The 18,140-nt window shown below is 38.6% G+C and overlaps 1 protein-coding gene across 4 annotated transcripts in view; it reads left to right on the top strand.

Moving 5' to 3' along the window:
* LOC149502705 (neural cell adhesion molecule 1) overlaps window positions 1-18,140 on the top strand; it is a 123,257-nt gene that overhangs the window by 91,367 nt on the left and 13,750 nt on the right. For all 4 annotated transcript variants that reach the window (XM_089728802.1, XM_089728801.1, XM_089728800.1 and 1 more), the window contains exons 6-11: window positions 10,654-10,860; window positions 12,012-12,157; window positions 13,090-13,237; window positions 14,621-14,751; window positions 15,606-15,765; window positions 16,467-16,628. In XM_089728802.1, the coding sequence (XP_089584928.1) occupies window positions 10,654-10,860; window positions 12,012-12,157; window positions 13,090-13,237; window positions 14,621-14,751; window positions 15,606-15,765; window positions 16,467-16,628 (954 nt within the window). The remainder of the gene's footprint in view (window positions 1-10,653; window positions 10,861-12,011; window positions 12,158-13,089; window positions 13,238-14,620; window positions 14,752-15,605; window positions 15,766-16,466; window positions 16,629-18,140) is intronic.

The raw sequence follows: 18,140 nt of genomic DNA, 5'->3' as shown, positions 1-18,140 counted from the left end.
ATGTTCTCGATAAATCTAGGGATGTCGTATCGACTATAAAAGTGTTGCAGAGATGGCACGAAGTCAGTTAGTAATCGGAACTACTCGAAACGAAACACCGAACGGATCACCTGAAGCGAACGGAAGAAGGGAATTAGGAGTTGTAAAGTGTTCTGTGAGTGTTCTAAGTGCTGATAGACCAGTGCCGATAATTTAAAAATAAATAAATAAATAAAGTAGTATGAAACCCATTAGAAAAGGAGGGGAATATTATAAAAATGATAGAAAAAATAATTTACGGGCGATCTGAGGTCGGGAAGGGGATGGGAGGGGTTTAAGGGTAGAAAACGTTTTTTCTCGATTTCCGGCAAAACTAAAAGCCCTATGGAAAAAAGTGAAATGGCAAAGTTTTAGGTAATAATTTTGTTTTGTCAAATTCGAGTTTGTTTCGATTTTTTGCATTTTCTGAGAAGATTTACTATAGTAACATATATATTTTTTTCCAGATTGCCGGAAATCGAGAAAAATCGTTTTTTTACCCTTAACCCCCCCCCATCCCTTCCCGACCTCAGATCGCCCGTAAATTATTTTTCCTTCCATTTTTATAATATTGTCCTCCTTTTCTAATGGGTTTCATCCTACTATTATTTTTTCACTTTTTATTATTTTTAAAGGCCTTACAACTGTATTCATAAACCCTGGTCTATGAATACAGTTGTAATTTATACTTCGGTAGATTTTTTATGTGTGTGTAAATTGTAAAGTTAACCAAAAATACCGTAACACACAAGCAAAAGCTAATTAAAACGTTTCCAAAATGGGAATACTTATTGCAAAGATTACTTTTGTGGGGATTAGTGGTTTATCTTTAATATTTTTCTTACCACCTTTTAAATTAAGATCGGGAATCGAGTCGCAAGCCGGTGGCACAGCATTCCTGCTCATTAACCACGAGGTAAATAAGGCGAATGGATAGAGACACAAATGATAGAATTTCGATGACAAAGTTCCACTTGCTCATTAACTTTAAGGCTATTTTTCGTGACAGCTTCTTGTTTTACCTTCAAATTCTATCATTTTATAAACCAAATAGAGGCGAGATTCACTACGACAAAGAAAAAATGGCGTAATTTTATCTGAAAACTTCTGAAATTACATTTCGTTCGTTTATATTTTCAATCAATCAAATTCTCGTTGTTGAATCTAAAGATTTTCGTAGAACTGTTCATGAATTTGTTCTCTTCGAATCTGAATATATACTAATATTATAAAGCGGAAGAGTTTGTTTGTTTGAGCGCGCTAATCTCAGAAACTACTGGTCCGATTTGAAAAATTCTTTCAGTGTTAAATAGCCCATTTATTGAGGAAGGCTATAAGCTATATGGCATCAAGGTAAGAACAATACAAGTGGAGCACTAATAAATATTTTTTCAAAATAGGGCTTTACGCGGACGGAGTCGCGGGCAAATAGCTTGTTAATTAGACAGGTTAATTAGCTGTTACCGGCAGCTTTGCCCGCACCGTCATGAAAACGTGCTAATATATCTTTTTAAAATAATAAAACCTTTAGTACTGGTGGTAGGATCTCTTGTGAGTCCGCACGGGTAGGTACTACCACCCCACCTATTTCTGCCGTGAAGCAGTAATGTGTTTCGGTTTGAAGGGTGGAGTAGCCATTGTAACTATACTGAGACCTTAGAACTTATATCTCAAGGTGGGTGGCGCATTTACGTTGCAGATGTCTATGGGCTCCAGTAACCACATAACACCAGGTGGCTTTGAACTCGTCCACCAATCTAAGCAATAAAAAAAATAAAAAATTGTACAATGCTTTTTTGTTTTATGTTGGATGATTGCAGATAAATATCATCCAGATATATTAGCAATTAGTTTTATATCCTATTTATCCTATCTATATCCTGATTTGGATCTTCACGTCTAGCATGAAATAATGGTACTTTCTGGACCGGTGATATAACCGCAATTTATAATTGAACTTGGTCAATGGTAGGACTTATGGTATGCCCTTCTTGGTGGGTAGTGCCATCCTGCATTTCCAACGCGAAGCAACCATGCCTTGAAATTTAAAGGGACAGCAATTGAGCAAATTATAATTTTCGTAATTACTGGTGGTATTACGGCTTGAAGGGTGGGGCAGCCGTTGTAACTATACTGAGATCTTAGAACTTATACCTCAAGGTGGGTAGCGCATTTACGTTGTAGATGTCTATGGGCTCCAGTAGCCACTTAACACCAGGTGGGCTGTGAGCTCGTCCACCCATCTTAAGCACTAAAAAAAAACTTCAGCCTCGTGTCTCAAATGGGAGTGGCGACATTCTTATTATGATGTATATTAGCTCCAGTAACAGCTTAATGTTAGGCATAGCCAATAAAGCACAATATTAAGCTAATTAATACCGATATTTAAATAAAAATTAATTACAAAATTTACTCTATTAAACACCGGGCCGCCTTTTCAAGGAACCGATGTTCTCGAAGCTTTTTCTGAGCTTTCCACAAACTGATATTAATTTCAAAGCTCGCTGTCTAATTGGTTCTTTCGTAAGTTTTCATAAAAAAATTCTAAAGAGGATTATTTAAACCATCCTTAGTGCGGCGCGACTATTTTTTTAGTTCGTATAACTTATTTAATTTTCGGGACAGCTCTATGGGAACTGTCACTATATTTCAGTCACGAAGCAATCATCCGATCTAGTATGAAGGAAGACCACGTTGTAAAATACAATTAATGATGTCGCTCCTCGCTTCGGTTCCCTCAATGCTGAGGGTCGTGACCACCTCCTCGCAACAAGAGTAGTGGGAATCTGATCAGGCCAAAATGGTGTACTTATATACATATAATTCATGATTATTCGATCAACAAGCATCTCCTTTAAGAAAGAGATTCTCTTTCTCGCGATAACCTTCACAATTCGGGATAAGGGTGTAAATCATGCTTAAATTAATTAATTTCACTTCTGATCTTCTGAATGCGTTTAGTTTGTCATCGTGCAACCATATACTTACTATATTTACTGGTGGTAGGACCTCTTAAGAGTCCGCGTGGGTAAGTACCACCGCCCTGCCTATTTCTGCAGTGACGGTTTGAAGGGTTGGGCAGCCGTTGTAACTATACTTGAGACCTTAGAACTTATTTCTCAAGGTGGGTGGCGCATTTACGTTGTAGATGTCTATGGGCTCCAGTAACCACCTAACACCAGGTGGGCTGTGAGATCGTCCACCCATCTAAGCAATAAATAAAAAAAATTGGTTTTATTTTATACAATGAAGCACACTGCATTCCAATTAAAACTATCTTTACACTGTAATCTTGCGTTTTTTTAAACTGTAACATTCAAACGCAATTAAATATACGTGAAATATTCAGATGTTGACGAATTAACGCCTTAGTTGTCCGCGACCACGAAAACTGCAAACTGTAACTGTAATTGTAACTTCAAACCAGGGCTGAGCAATCTTTTTAATCAATGGGCCAATTTGAATTTCAATTTTTTTTGGCGGGCCGCACCTACATTAATTGTTCTTAATAATTTACGAAACTTTATTTCTTTATTAAAAACAAACAAGAAAAGAACAGAAAAACGAATCGATCGGAGAAAATCGATAAATAAATTCAATTTTAGAAATGTATGGCGGGCTGCGTCTAGCTTATTCTTGCTAAACTGTAACTAAAACGTCGGAAATAATAAAATGACAATAATAAACGCGAGATGACACGGTAAAAGCAGTTTATAGTTTTATATATAATTATTATACAAAACTGTGTGTTATTTTTGTGAACTGTATAAATGTGACAGTGCTTAATAATATTTCATCCACTGTAGTGACGTTCTATATTACATATCAAAACTCTGTCATAAAATAGTTAATGAAAAATAAATATTCTTAACTAGCTGACCTGAGTGTCTTAATCGATAAATAAAAGACCTAAGCTTTTGTATAAAATAAACTTAAAACAAACAAAACGAATCATTCCGATGGGGGACACGTCAAAGGAAAAAGAAAATTGTTATTTTTATTTAATTCCGAATATTATTATATTTATCTACCTTTTAAACCTTCTCTGGACTTTTACAAATAATTCAATACCACAATTAGTCAAATCGGTCCAGCCGTTCTCAAGCTTTAGCGAGACTAACGAACAGCAATTCATTTTTATATATAAGTATAGAAGAAGAAGAAGATAAAAACCGAGTTAGCACAAATACTTTCTCGCATCGAATTTTCGTTGGTATAACGTGACATATTAACACGATTTATTAATCTATCGATATCACATCAATTAATTCTTGACTCAGATGAAAATTGTTACTGTGTCACATGACAACCGATAAAAATATTTACTACACTCTAATTTAGCCTATATTCTGTGTACAATAAGAGTGAATATAACATTCAAACTATTGTTACGTCAGTAAGAGTAACACCATCTATCGCCGAATAGGCGAACGAATATCGAAGGATTTAGTAACACCTAGAACGCTCGAGAAGTACAACGCCATCTATTATCAGATAGCGGAAAGATAGAAATGTGTGGAATATTCTTGATAATTCTAGGTATGTGGTATCGGCTATAAAAGCGTCGCAAAGATGGCACGCAGTCAGTTAATAATCGGAACTACTCGAAGCGAAACAGCGAACGGATCACCTGAAGCGAAGCGGAAGAAGCGAATTGAGAATTTTAAAGTGTTTGTTGAGTGTTTTAAGTATTCTAAGTGTTGAATACAGTTTTATATTTATACTTCGGTAGAATTTTATTTATCCCGAACCCCAGCGCGTAACCCTATAAACTATAGTCTGAATTTGGACAGAGTACCGCGAGCTTTTGAAGTTGTAGCGTTTCCATAAGTTATCATAATATAAAACTTCTAAATTATACATATAACCTAACATTTATCGAATCGTCTATGTTCACAAATAGCTCTACAGTCTCGTCACAGTTCAAAACGCCTGATTGTTTTTGTTAAAATGAAAAAAACCATTACAAAAACCATGACAGATATTACGGGAAACGCGGCACAAATGAAGATATACGGGCCCCAGCCGCGGCGGCTTAACATTTCATTCCATTAACGGCACGTCAGAAATCTAGAATAACGGCTCGGCACGGTGACTGGAAAAGGTTTTATTTGTCCTGAGTATAATGTGTCAGCAAAACGTTGAATGCAATCGTGAAATTCCCTTTGTTCGTTCGGTCGTAAATTAATTATTGCAATTAAGATATAGTATTAATGCAATAAATCGAGCACTTTTTGAATCAATATTGAAGTTTGGAGAAAAAGCTCGCTAAAGAGATTATTCAGTTTTTTTTTGTTATTGCTTAGATGGGTGGACGAGCTCACGGCCCGCCACTTGATGTTAAGTGATTACCGGAGCCCATAGACATCTACAACGTAAATGCTACTACCCACCTCGAGACATGGGTTCTAAGGTCTTATTTTTTACAGTACAACGCCTGCCTAACCCTTCAAACCGAAATGCAATACTGCTTCACGGCGGAAACAGGAAGATTTTTTTTTATTGATTATATGGGTAGACGAGCTCACAGCCCATCTGGTATTAAGTGGTTACTGGAGTCCATAGACATCTACAACGTGAATGCGCCACCCACCTTGAGATATAAGTTCTAAGGTCTCAGTATAGTTACAACGGCTGCCCCACCCTTCAAGCCGAAACGCAATACTGTTTCACGGCAGAAATAGGCAGGATGGACTACTTACCCGTGTGGACTCAGAAGACGTCCTACCACCAGTCATCAGATACATAATTATATTCTCATCGGTTTTTGCCAGTCGTAGAGCTAAAACAACTTTTACGGTTTTAATTTATCCCAATGGACAGTAATGTCGGCGACCACGAAAACTGTAAATTATTCGAAACATTGATATAATGACAGTAGAAAACAAATGCGCTATTAAATGGTAAGAGTGGTTTCAAATTAAATCTAATTTTATTCAGGTATAAGGAAATTGTAACCATTATTGAATTAAATATCACCCTATTTTTTCCAGTGGCTTTTGTCGTTAATGATGTAGCAATGTGGGTGTGGCCTAAGATGCTTCGAATAACATGGATTACCATGAGAGATAACGAGTCCTTTTTAATAGAACTAAACATCCAAAAAAGGCTCTCTGCCATTTGCCAAGAACGCGAAAGAGCTTCTTCGGACACATCATTTGGTCTCCCAGACATGAATTAGAGAAGCTCATAATTTTGGCCGCATAGAAGACAAGCGCGTCGTAGGCAGAACACCGGCCAGATGGTCAGATCTAGTTAAGGGAGCGGTTGGTATTAGTCTATAGTCTATACCATGCGGTCCATGACACCCTTGAGTGAACTATGTGGAGGAAAGTAGCATGTGCGATCCTCAGCAGTGAGGGAACGATGAAGAAAAATAATTAATGAATTCACTGACGATGATGTAGCATCGTTACACGCTGGGGTTCGCGATAAATTAAATTCCACCGAAGTATATATAACTTAAAACTGTATTTATCACTTGGAACACTTAAAATACTTCACAAACACCTTAAAATTCTTAATTAACTTCTTCCGCTTCGCTTCGGGTGATCCGTTCGCTGTTTCGTTTCAAGTAGTTCCGATTACTAATTGACTCGTGCTACGATTTTACACGACATCCCTAAAACTATCGAGAATATTCCACACAAGTCGAGTATTGTGTGTTTCCGCTATCTGACAATAGATGGCGTTGTACTTCTCTATCTTTCTCGACGTTACGAATTCCTTTGATATTTGTTTTGGCTATTCGGCGATAGATGGCGTTACTCTTACCGATGTAACAGTAGCGTTATTTGAGTGGTTTTTACTAGGATACTACTACAGGAGGGAGTGGGGTTCAGTGTCGTCAGTTTCTCGTTCGCTAAGAGATAACACGAGATCAGATTACGTTGGTGTAATGTTTTAAAATGTACTAATCCTTAATTTCAGACGCAGAATTATCACGCGGAATCACGAATAGAACAGACTTCTATAGTCTAATATTGACCGATTCATATGAAATACTTCTACTATAATTTCTATGATATTATCGTGGTATTCTTTGACTTCTATCTTAATCTAATTTGTTCACAAAATCGATCCATCTGTAAAAGATAACGAAACCGCTTGACCGCGATTTTGAAACATCCATTTGTCGGTAACTAATATTGCTATAAACAAAAAAAAGAACACTCTCGCTCCTGAGGTCCGTGAAAATGGGTGAATGTATGAATTTTAACGAGCCGCCGTAAATATTGGAGTTGGCCGGCGCGGCGCTTCGCCCCGAGAACGGGACGATAGCTATTTTACGTTCATAGCCTTGGAAACTGACGTGATTCGCGATTTCCGACTTCTTACTTTTATATTCGTTTGCGAACGAACATCGATAATTAGTTCTGCAATGCGTAGTTGCAGTTGCCTCACTCAAAGACGCTGGTAAAGAAAGGAAAAAACTTTCCTTTATATTCTAAAACTAATTCTCTTTCATAGATCATTATCTTGAGCTGATTTGTTGCTCAAAAATCTATCTACATTTCACGATTCTGCTGAGATATTTGTTAGAGTATACACATACCTATGGAATGCATACCCATTCTTTTTTCTTATTACTCTTGTAGGCACACGAGCGCACTGCCCACCTGTTGGTAAGTGGTTACCGTCACCCATCGACTTCAGAAATGCCAGGGGCAAATACAGGCTTAAAATGACTAGATTTGTAAGTAGGTAGTATCTCTGGCTTTGCTTTTGGTATTACCGAAATCCCTGAGCAAACCCAAGCAATTTATAATTCATATTAATAATTTATTAAATCAATAAAAAACCCATTACACACACTACCATGTATTTGACACACACACACACATATATACTCTTTTTTTATTGTCAAACTTTTGTTATTGCTTAAAGTCTGTGGTCAAATTGAGAATAGGTTAATATTGTTTATCTTCAATATTATTTTTCTATAGTGTAGTTATGGTGAAATATGTGATTATTTAGAAGTATAATAGTCTTTGACAATAGAACCATAATAATGTTCAAACTTATAATTTCAATTAATTATAGTCGAATTTCGACTACAGAGGGACCACTAATACTACTAAAACGTAACCGTCTTTTATCATTGCTGAAGTCCGATAAAAAATGTTATAGATAATTAAATAAAATCTGCGCTTTCCCAGCATACATTCCTCACATGTCACGTCATATGTGCCTATACTGATATAATATTAAAATGGGCTAAGTGCGAGACGGACACACGGTTCCGTAGTCGCTATTAACAAAAATATATGGTGGAAATAAGTTAAACAATATAATAATATTATAATATACTAGCTTTTGCCCGCGACTTCGTCCGCGTGGAATAGTTACTTTGGCATAACGCTAAATTTTACCCCCCACTTCATTTACGTAGAAAGTGAAAATATTTTTGAATAATGGAATGTTAAGGAGTTATTTAAGGTACCAAAATCACGCTTTTTATCCAACTTTCATTCATCTTAGCGTGATGTTATATAGCCTATAGCCTTCCTCAATAAATGGGCTATCTAACACTGAAAGAATTTTTCAAATCGGACCTGTAGTTCCTGAGATTATCGCGTTCAAACTAACAAACTCTTCAGCTTTATAGTATTGAGTATAAATAATATTATAAAAATAATAATAATAAGTAATGTTGAGAGAAGCCGAAAACCGAAAGAAATGGAAGCTGATGGTACAAAGAGCTACGAAGGCCTTTCAGGGAGACGACCTTCAGCAATGAAGATTGCGACTAAGAAGAATAAGAAGTTTGAAATTGACAAACTTAACTTTTACTTCTATAGATGACGTCACCTTGACATATCTTCTTCTCGCATTAAAACTGTATAATCACAAAACTTACTAATTTTACAGGAGTGTTTTAAAGGTTTAACGTCTGATATTTTTAATATTAATCATCTTTGCAACAATATTTTATTTTTATTTTTTACCCGTTACATTATCTGTCTTAATTTAAAGTAAAATAAAATTATGTACTAATTTTGTTAATAGTAGTCAAAGCATAGGTAAATTAAAAAAAAAAAGTAATTCTAAAATACGCTCTTTTGACACTATTTATGAGAAAAATACTGGTGATAGATACCAAATGATTCCGCATATTAACTAGATTTCGAATATTTTTGGAAATTGTACACTTTTAATGCGAAAAACGACAGCCACTGTACTGTAAAAATTAAGTCTTAGTTTGTCTCAAGGGTGGTGGCATTTGCGTTGTTATTGGCTTTCGATAACCACTTAACATCAGGTGGGACGTTAACTCATTCACTCGTCTAATCAAAAAAGCTTACGGTACGAGATCGGGTGGTGCTATTTCAAGCCGTCACCACTAAAACTGACACTAGTCTTATCTATATATTCCACTAGCGACCCGCCCTCGCTTCGCTTCGGAAACATTAAAACACACATGAAACCAAAAAATAAAAAAAAAAAAAATAAAAAAAAAGTAGCCTATGTTCATCAGGGACAATGTCGGCTTCTAATGGAAAAATAATTTTTCAAATCGGTCCAGTAGTTTCGGAGCCTATTCGAAACAAACAAACAAACAAATCTTTCCTCTTTATAATATTAGTATAGAGTATAGATTAGTATTAGTATATTAGTATATTAGTATTAGTATATTAGTATTAGTATATTAGTATTAGTATATTAGTATAGATATAGATTCCATTGTTTGTTATATGTGAACGGAACCCTAAAAATGTGTATCTCACTTCCCTTTGTGCATTCATTTTGCCTTCGCTTCACATATTTTTAGATTTTTTTATTTATTAAACTGAATATTGTCGGAAAAAGCCGGTGTTACCAATTTTTATTGTCCTTTTCATTTTACTCTGACGATTTTAGCAACGCTTTGTTGATTATCGTTGCAATTACCGCTTCAAAAGCAGTGAAAAAACACATTAGAATAGAAAACTCTTCTTTTCTTCACTGGTGGTAGGACCTCTTGTGAGTCCGCGCGGGTAGGTACCACCGCCCTACCTATTTCTGCCGTGAAGCAGTTATGCGTTTCGGTCTGAAGGATAGGGCAGCCGTTGTGACTATAATGAGATTTTACGACTTATATCTCAAGGTGGGTGGCGCGTTTACGTTGTAGATGCCTATGGGCTTCAGTAACCACTTAACACCAGGTGGACTGTGGGCTCGTCCACCCAGCTAAGCAATTAAAAAAAATCGGCTATCTGTAAAGTCGGTTTACTGACGATAGTTGAACGTGACAACGTCATAAGAAAATACTGATGGAATGGTTTCATTTTTCAATTATTGCAATTATCGTTGCTATAAACAATTGACACCACATTCACTTTTCACTGAACTTCATACCTGACGAAAACATGTAAATGTATTATTGTATATAAGTAGCAGCTGTCCACGCGGATGCATCGCTCACTCAAGTAGGAGAGAGACCGATGTCGAACGCTGCCGAACGCAGAGACCTATTGTGCCTCTTTGTCGCTCATTGCGCGCTCTCGCTTGCACTTCAACCCTTAAATGGAACGCCTCAGAGCGAGGTAACGCCGCATGAGTCATGTTTTTTCGTGCGTGCAGCCGGCTCCATCGAATTACAAGACGTTGTCACATAAAAAAAAAAAACTTTAGCGTGTTCTTTCCTGTCACCAGGTCGACCTCAACCAACCTTAACGTGGTTGATCAACAACAAGCCTATAGAAGACCACACGGTCCTCAAGAACGACGGCAAGGTCATCGTGAGCCGGATCAGCATAGGAGGAGCCGAGAGGAATTGGTTGAACACTAGCATACGATGCCAGGCCACCAACACTCCGCTGCTAAGTCCTCACGAAAGGACAGCCAGGGTTGAAATGCATCGTGAGTCATGTCTTAGAGAAATTTAATAAAGACCCTTGAACTAGGGTATTCAACTTCGTTTTTTAATGCGTACATAGATCAAGTTCAAGACGAGCTCAAGGCGTACTTAATGTAAAGTTGTCACCGGAGCCCATAGACCACTACGTGAATCTCACCACCCGCCTTGATATATGAGGCTATCAGCGCAAAAGAGGCCTAACCCACAATTTTTATTATATGTAAATTGGAATTTATTGAAAATATAATAAATTTTGATGCAATACCGGCCTATCCACATTTTCACCCATAGATAACAAATGGGTTTTGTAAAAACATTATTTTTGCGCGTATTGTTTTTTGTCTACTCAAATTCATGAAAACTTAAACCTCATTGCTCCATGATAACTATGGTAAGCTTAGGCCACTTTTGCGCTGACCGCCTCTTATGAGGTCAAACTCTCAATTCTATTATATCAAGACTGTCCTACCTCTATTGATAATTCTTAGCTGCGGTAAGGCGTATTATAAGCTAGATTTAGATAAGCTCGTACGCGTAGGTGTCTGGTCCGTTTTTGTTGCGATGCAGTAAAGCCGTTCTTTCTAATGTGCGGTCGATATCATAATTAATAGTATTTCTTTGGGTTTTCGTGGTCATGAGCGATGTGGTGAGCACCAAAACAGTGAAGTATCGGAAAGCTTGTTAATAATATAATGACAGATAATAATATAATAAATACAATAAACAGAAAGAATAATAATATAATGAAACTTAAACCAATGTAGTAAATCAATGGAGTCTTAATTAATATAATCGGTACTTCGAACTGACGTGTAATTTTTTTTTATTGCCCTTGTAGCCAGACGAGCATACAGTCCACCTGATGGGTAGTGGTTACCGTCGCCCATGGACCTCAGCAATGCCAGGGGCAGGGCCAAGCCGCTGCCTACCGTGAACAGTATCAACATTTGATTTATCCATAGCCTCCAATTGTCTCCTAACAGCCGAAAATCGCCTTGAATGCGTCAAAACTTTAATAGTATTGAAAATATGAGCCACTAAATGAAAAACATATTAGAGCAGTAGGGTAGATTAGTGCTCTCTCGCTCTGTCACCAGCAGTCCACGTTAAATTCTCATAAAGTTATTATAATTGATATTTTGTTATCCACCAGTGCGTCCACTTTCGGTCCTGATCAGTAACAAACCAGGACAAATGTCGGCCGATTTGGAAATGACTCTTGTGTGCATCTCGCACGGCAGTAGACCGCCAGCTCAGATAACGTGGTTCAGAGAAAACAGAAGATACACAAGGGGAAAGGTGAGAGTCAGTATAATGAATGGTATTGTCACAATTTGAAGTCACCGTGGCCTAAAGGATAAGACACCCGGTGCATTCGTATCAAACGATGCAACGGTGTTCGAATCCCGCAAGCAGGTACCATTTTTTTCACGGTGAAGGAATAACATCATTTTTTTATGATTGAAGGATTACTGGTGGCCCGGAGGCCTTTCCAGTTTCACCAGGACAGGTGGGCGAGCAAAGGCTCAGCCAGGAGGGGTGGGATTTGCTAACAGCTGCCCGAGCGCCTCCGAAGGAGACCTAACAGCCCAAGAACAGCTGATTTGCGAATGAATCTACTACCGGATCAGAATCGCGACCCGCTAAGAAGATCCGGCGAGAGACTCAGCGAGCTGATTCATGAGTTAGGTTGCACGTCGAACTCTTTGTCGAGTTCGACGAGTACGGTTACTGGAGTCCCTAAGGCTGCTCCTAGTGTTAGAGCTGAAGGCGTCTAATGCAAAGGTTGTTGGATCTGATGGATCCGTAAGGACGTGTGAATAACATCGTGTAATAAAAACCAAACCCTCAAAAATTATATTTTTCGTAATTATTTAAGGTAGAGCGTCTTTTGAGTCTACACTGGTAGGTGCCACCACAACCCTATTTCTGCCGTGAAGCAGTAATGCGTTTCGGTTTGAAGGATGAACCAGACGTTATACTGTAAAAACTGAGACCTTAGAACTTACATCTCAAGATCGGCGACGGCATTGACGCCATTAACGTCTATGGGCTCCGGTGACCATTTAACACCAGATAGGCCGTGAGCTCGTCTCATATTTAGAGCATAAACAAAAAAAAACAATATAGTTGATTCTTCGAGTTTATTTCTCAAGTCTGGTGGCGTTTAAGTCCTGAAGACAGGGTTACAATATCAAGACGTTCATCTTTAAGAGTATTTATTCCCGCAGCATAGCGAGTTCACCAATGAGACCACGACAGTGAGCCGGCTGACGATGCTTCCCCAACCAGAAGACGACGGCGCCATCATCAGATGCAGAGCCGACAATCCCGTGCTGAGGGTCGCCCTGGAAGACTCATTCATGATGAGCGTTGTCTGTAAGGACTACAGTAAAATATCCTTATTCAACTTGACAATTGAAGATGTTCAACTTGACAATTTGCGCACGCAAAATGAACTAGTGACGATACAATAATTTTGTAACGCTTCTCTGATATTCCGACCAGTATCGCCCAGAAAAAAAAAAAAAATTAATTGTTAGTTCGCTTTGCTGTTTAAGCGCGTCTTTTTTGTTTATTTTTAAACTACTATTTAAACATTAGGTAAGTAGCTTAGACCCGATTGGCAGAATAGGATTGAACTCACGGCAGTATGTGTATGTGGATAGTCCTCCCTATCAGACCCAAACGACGAGGTAACACAAAACCGCCATCGCCCGAAAAATGCTTTATCAAATCCTCTGAATCCGCTTTCGGTGCTTTTAGGCCCTTCAAGCACCGGTCACCGTCTGAGCGAGCTGGTTTATAGACACAGCCCATTGAGTTTCTCGGCGGATCTTCTCAGTTTTTCGCGATTCCGATCCCGTGGTAGATTCTGCGAAGCGCTGCTCTTTTTAGGACTAGTGTTAGCAAATTCTCTCAGGTTAAGTCCGTGAACTGGCCTACCCGTCCGGGCGTAGATGAAATAGTCGCCAAGATTACCAGCAAATAAGTAGGGAAAAAAGCAAGACATTTCTTTATATTCCAGAAGTATATATTGGTTGTTTTGTTGTGGAGACGCTATACAAGTAACAAAGCTTCTTAATACCACCAATTGGCTGTGTAACATGAACGATAATCTCAGTATTGAGCGCCATGACAAGTCCAGGGTTTCAGTAGATTCTTCAGCAGCAGTCAACTGTACTTCTAGCATGGCTGGCATCCATGAGCTCACACATGTGGTCAGCTCCAGCACAAACTGCCGCCTATTGAGTTAATTCAGTCTTTGAACGTCATAAAAACCTAATACGCATATTGAAGACTAGCGGGCTGCTTCGGCTCCGCTCGGGTCTTTAACAAAAAATTCAACGATATTAGACGTTGTTTCATTTTTTTAAATAAAAGAACACATATTGCGGCATAACTATAATAGTTAGACATGTGCTGTTGCGACACTTTTTGTAAATAATAATGTGTTCTACAAAGTCGTAGTACATTATTTTATTCCATCATCAATAGTTTTCGCAGGGGACGCGATGTAAATAATATTTTACGTAATTTTTTTACATCTTGGGTTACATTATTGCAGTTTTAGTAAGGATCCCTAATTTTTTTCATAAAATATTATAGCCTGTGTCACTCGGGAATAGTGTAGCTTTCAAACATTGAAAGATTTTTTCAAAATTGGTTCATTAGTTTCGGAGCCTATTCAATACAAACAAACAAACAAATCTTTCCTCTTTATAATATTAGTATAGATACAGGTTAATCATCTTTCAACAGACCGACCGGTATTGACAATGGCATTAGGCAGCACATTGAACCCGAACGACATCAAAGAAGGCGACGACGTATACTTCGAGTGCAACATCAAGGCGAATCCAAAGGAACACCGCATCACTTGGTATCACAACGTGAGTGAGTCAACGATACTTACTCTCTTTCGTAAAGTACAAACGATATAACAATTACGATCTTATTAAATTACTAGCTGACCCGGCAGACTTCGTAGTGCCTCAATCGACAAATAAAAGACCTAAACTTTTGTATAAAATAAACTTAAAACAAACAAAAGGAATCCGTCCGACGGGGGACACATCAAAGGAAAAACAAGATGGTTCTTTTTATTTAATTCCGAGCATTTTCATATATTTATTTACCTTTTAAACCTTCTCTGGACTTCCACAAATAATTCAAGACCAAAATTAGCCAAACCGGTCCAGCCGTTCTCGAGTTTTAGCGAGACTAACGAACAGCAATAAATTTTTATGCATATAGGTAGATAGGTGTTTCTGTCACTAAATAATTTATTCCTGTTTTAAACTTTGAAGGGCTTTAAGTAGTATCATTATATGTTATGTCAAGTGAGCTTCGAATTAAGCTTTTTTATGTGTATTGGCGGCAGTAAGAAGCTATTAAAAGCGAACGGAGATGTTAATGTTAATGCCGATAATTGATTTGGCTCTGACCTTGGCATTGGTTTTTTTTTTTTTTATTGCCCTTGTAGGCAGACGAGCATACGGCCCACCTGATGGTGAGTGGTCACCGTCGCCCATGGACTTCAGCAATGCCAGGGGCAGAGCCAAGCCGCTGCATGGATGCCGATGTCCATGGACGACTGTAGCCACTCACCATCAGGTGGACCATATGCTCGTCTTCCAATAGAAGCACTAAAAAGAGAATAACGCTTTTTAGACTAAAAAGCGTTATTCTTGGACTACATAAAAAAATTATCCCGGTTTTTTTTTTACAAAATAAAATTTTGTAGGATGAGCCGGTCCTCCAGAATATATCGTCAGGAGTCTTCATCAGCACCAAGTCTTTAGTTCTGCAGCGGGTGACGAAGGTGGATGGTGGTCTGTACACGTGTCGAGCTGCTAATCAGATGGGAGAATCTCACAGTCGGGCCGTTTACCTTAGAGTTCAATGTAAGTTTTACATTATTTTTTTATTGCTTAGAAGGGTGCACAAGCTCACAGCCCTCCGGTGTTAAATGGCTACTGGAGCCCATAGACATATATTTATTTATTTAGACACACCAACAGCAATACACACAAAACATTCAAGCTTAAAATTAACAAGTATAAAATTAAGTACCGGTATATAAGCCAGTTACAGGCATGTACAGCAATCTCATATAACATCACACTATGACAAGTTACAGCAGTTTTACAAACAACGGAAAAATACAAAGTAAATGCGACACCCACTGGTGGTAGGACCTCTTGTAGTCCGCGCGGGTGGGTACCACCACCCCACCTATTTCTGCCGTGAAGCAGTAATGCGTTTCGGTTTGAAGGGTGGGGCAGCCGTTATAACTATACTTGAGACCTTAGAACTTATATCTCAAGGTGGGTGGCGCATTTACGTTGTGGATGTCTATGGGCTCCAGTAACCACTTAACACCAGGTGGGCTGTGAGCTCGTCCACCCATCTAAGCAATAAAAAAAAAACCCACCTTGAGATATAAGTTCTAAGGACTCAGTATAGTTACAACGGCTGCCCCACCCTTCAAACCGAAACACATTACTGCTTCGCGGCAGAAATAGGCAGGGTGGTCGTACCTACCCGTGCGGACTCACAAGAGGTCCTACCACCAGTAAAGGAGTTTTGTTTCTGTCGGTCTTAGATGCTCCGACTTGCGCCCAACCTTCTCCCCTGGTGGTCGGCGCGCGACTGGACGAGCCTCTCCGCGTGCGGTGCACCGTCAGCGCCGACCCCGCCGACGTCTCCTTCTACTGGCAGTTCAACAACAGCGGCGAGAGTTTCCAAGTCTCCCCCGCTAGATACGGTGAGGAATTCAATGAGCTCGTCGTGGCCTAAAGGATAAGACGCTCAGTGCATCTACCCATGGAACAATAAAAAAAAAAACTTTTATTTCGAGACATCATATTCTATAGCAGTGGTTCCCAAACTTATTTTGTCTACTGCCCACTTTGAGAATAAATTATTTTTTAGCGCCCCCATTTTTTCTACCTACTTAAAAACCACTATAGCGTGAGCTTAGTCGGTGTCTAAGAGTCCTCCTAGATGAAATTACAAATCGACTTCCAAGCCTCTACACAACGCCCCCATTTTTTTCTGGATCTATTATCGAATTCATCTTAACTCTGTACTTTATATTCTCTCTGTACGCTGTCTGAATAACCTTTAATAGCCCTCTATTAAATAAACTTGTCACTAGAATCGCATTTACAAATAATGGCATAATTTAAATCAGATTTTTTATTTTTTATTGCTTAGGTGGGTGTACGAGCTCACAGCCCACCTGGTGTTAAGTGGTTACTGGAGCCCATAGACATCCACAACCTAAATGCGCCACCCACCTTGAGATACAAGTTCTAAGTTCTCAAGTATAGTTACAACGGCTGCCCTACCCTTCAAACCGAAACGCATTACTGCTTCACGGCAGAAATAGGCAGGGTGGTGGTACCCACCCGCGCGGACTCACAAGAGGTCCTGTCACCAGTAATTACGCAAATTATAATTTTGCGGGTTTCATTTTTATTACACGATGGTATTCCTTCACCGTGGAAGTCAATCGTGAACGTTTGTTGAGTACGTATTTCATTAGAAAAATTGGTACCCGCCTGCGGGATTCGAACACCGGTGCATCGCTTCAACACGAATGCACCGGACGTCTTATCCGTTAGGCCACGACGACTACTACTTCAAATTCGTTTCTCATTTGAAATCTACGAATAGAAAACACGTGCTCAATACTAAGTTTACAAATATTCATAATAGAATTTAAACATATAATATTCGTTCGTCACCACGAAAACTGTAACGAGAAACTGTAAAAATTTATTAGAGACTAGCGACCCGCCCTCGCTTCGCTTCGGAAACATTAAAACACACATGAAACAAAAAAAAAAAAAAATTAAGAAAAAAGAGAGAATTATTCACGAAGCAATTGCTCTTGAGTTGTTAGGTCTCCTTTGAAGGCGCTGGGGCAGCTGTTAGCAAATTCCACCCCTCCTGGCTGAGTCCTTGCTCGCCCACCTGTCATGGTGAAACTGGAAAGGCCTCCGGGTCACCAAAAAAAAACCAAAAAGAAGACAAATTTTATTTCTTTTTTAAATTTTAATTCTTTAAATTATCGCCATGTATTAACTTCATCACAGCTACGCACTTCTTGAATCTTTCACTTTATCAACGAGGGTTAACTTAAAGAGAATGCCTGCATGGCGTTAAATTTGCTTTTGTACAACATTTTGTACAATAAAAAATTTACATTCATTCATTCATTCAATCAATCATACATCCATTCATTCATTCAAAATTTGGTTCACAAAATTAA

This window comes from Bombyx mandarina, chromosome 07 (genome assembly GCF_030267445.1).
Source record: "Bombyx mandarina strain Sakado chromosome 07, ASM3026744v2".
NCBI classification, from domain to species: Eukaryota; Metazoa; Arthropoda; class Insecta; order Lepidoptera; family Bombycidae; genus Bombyx; species Bombyx mandarina.
Note: the sequence above shows the minus strand (reverse complement) of the source record. Positions and strands in the feature narration are given on the sequence as shown.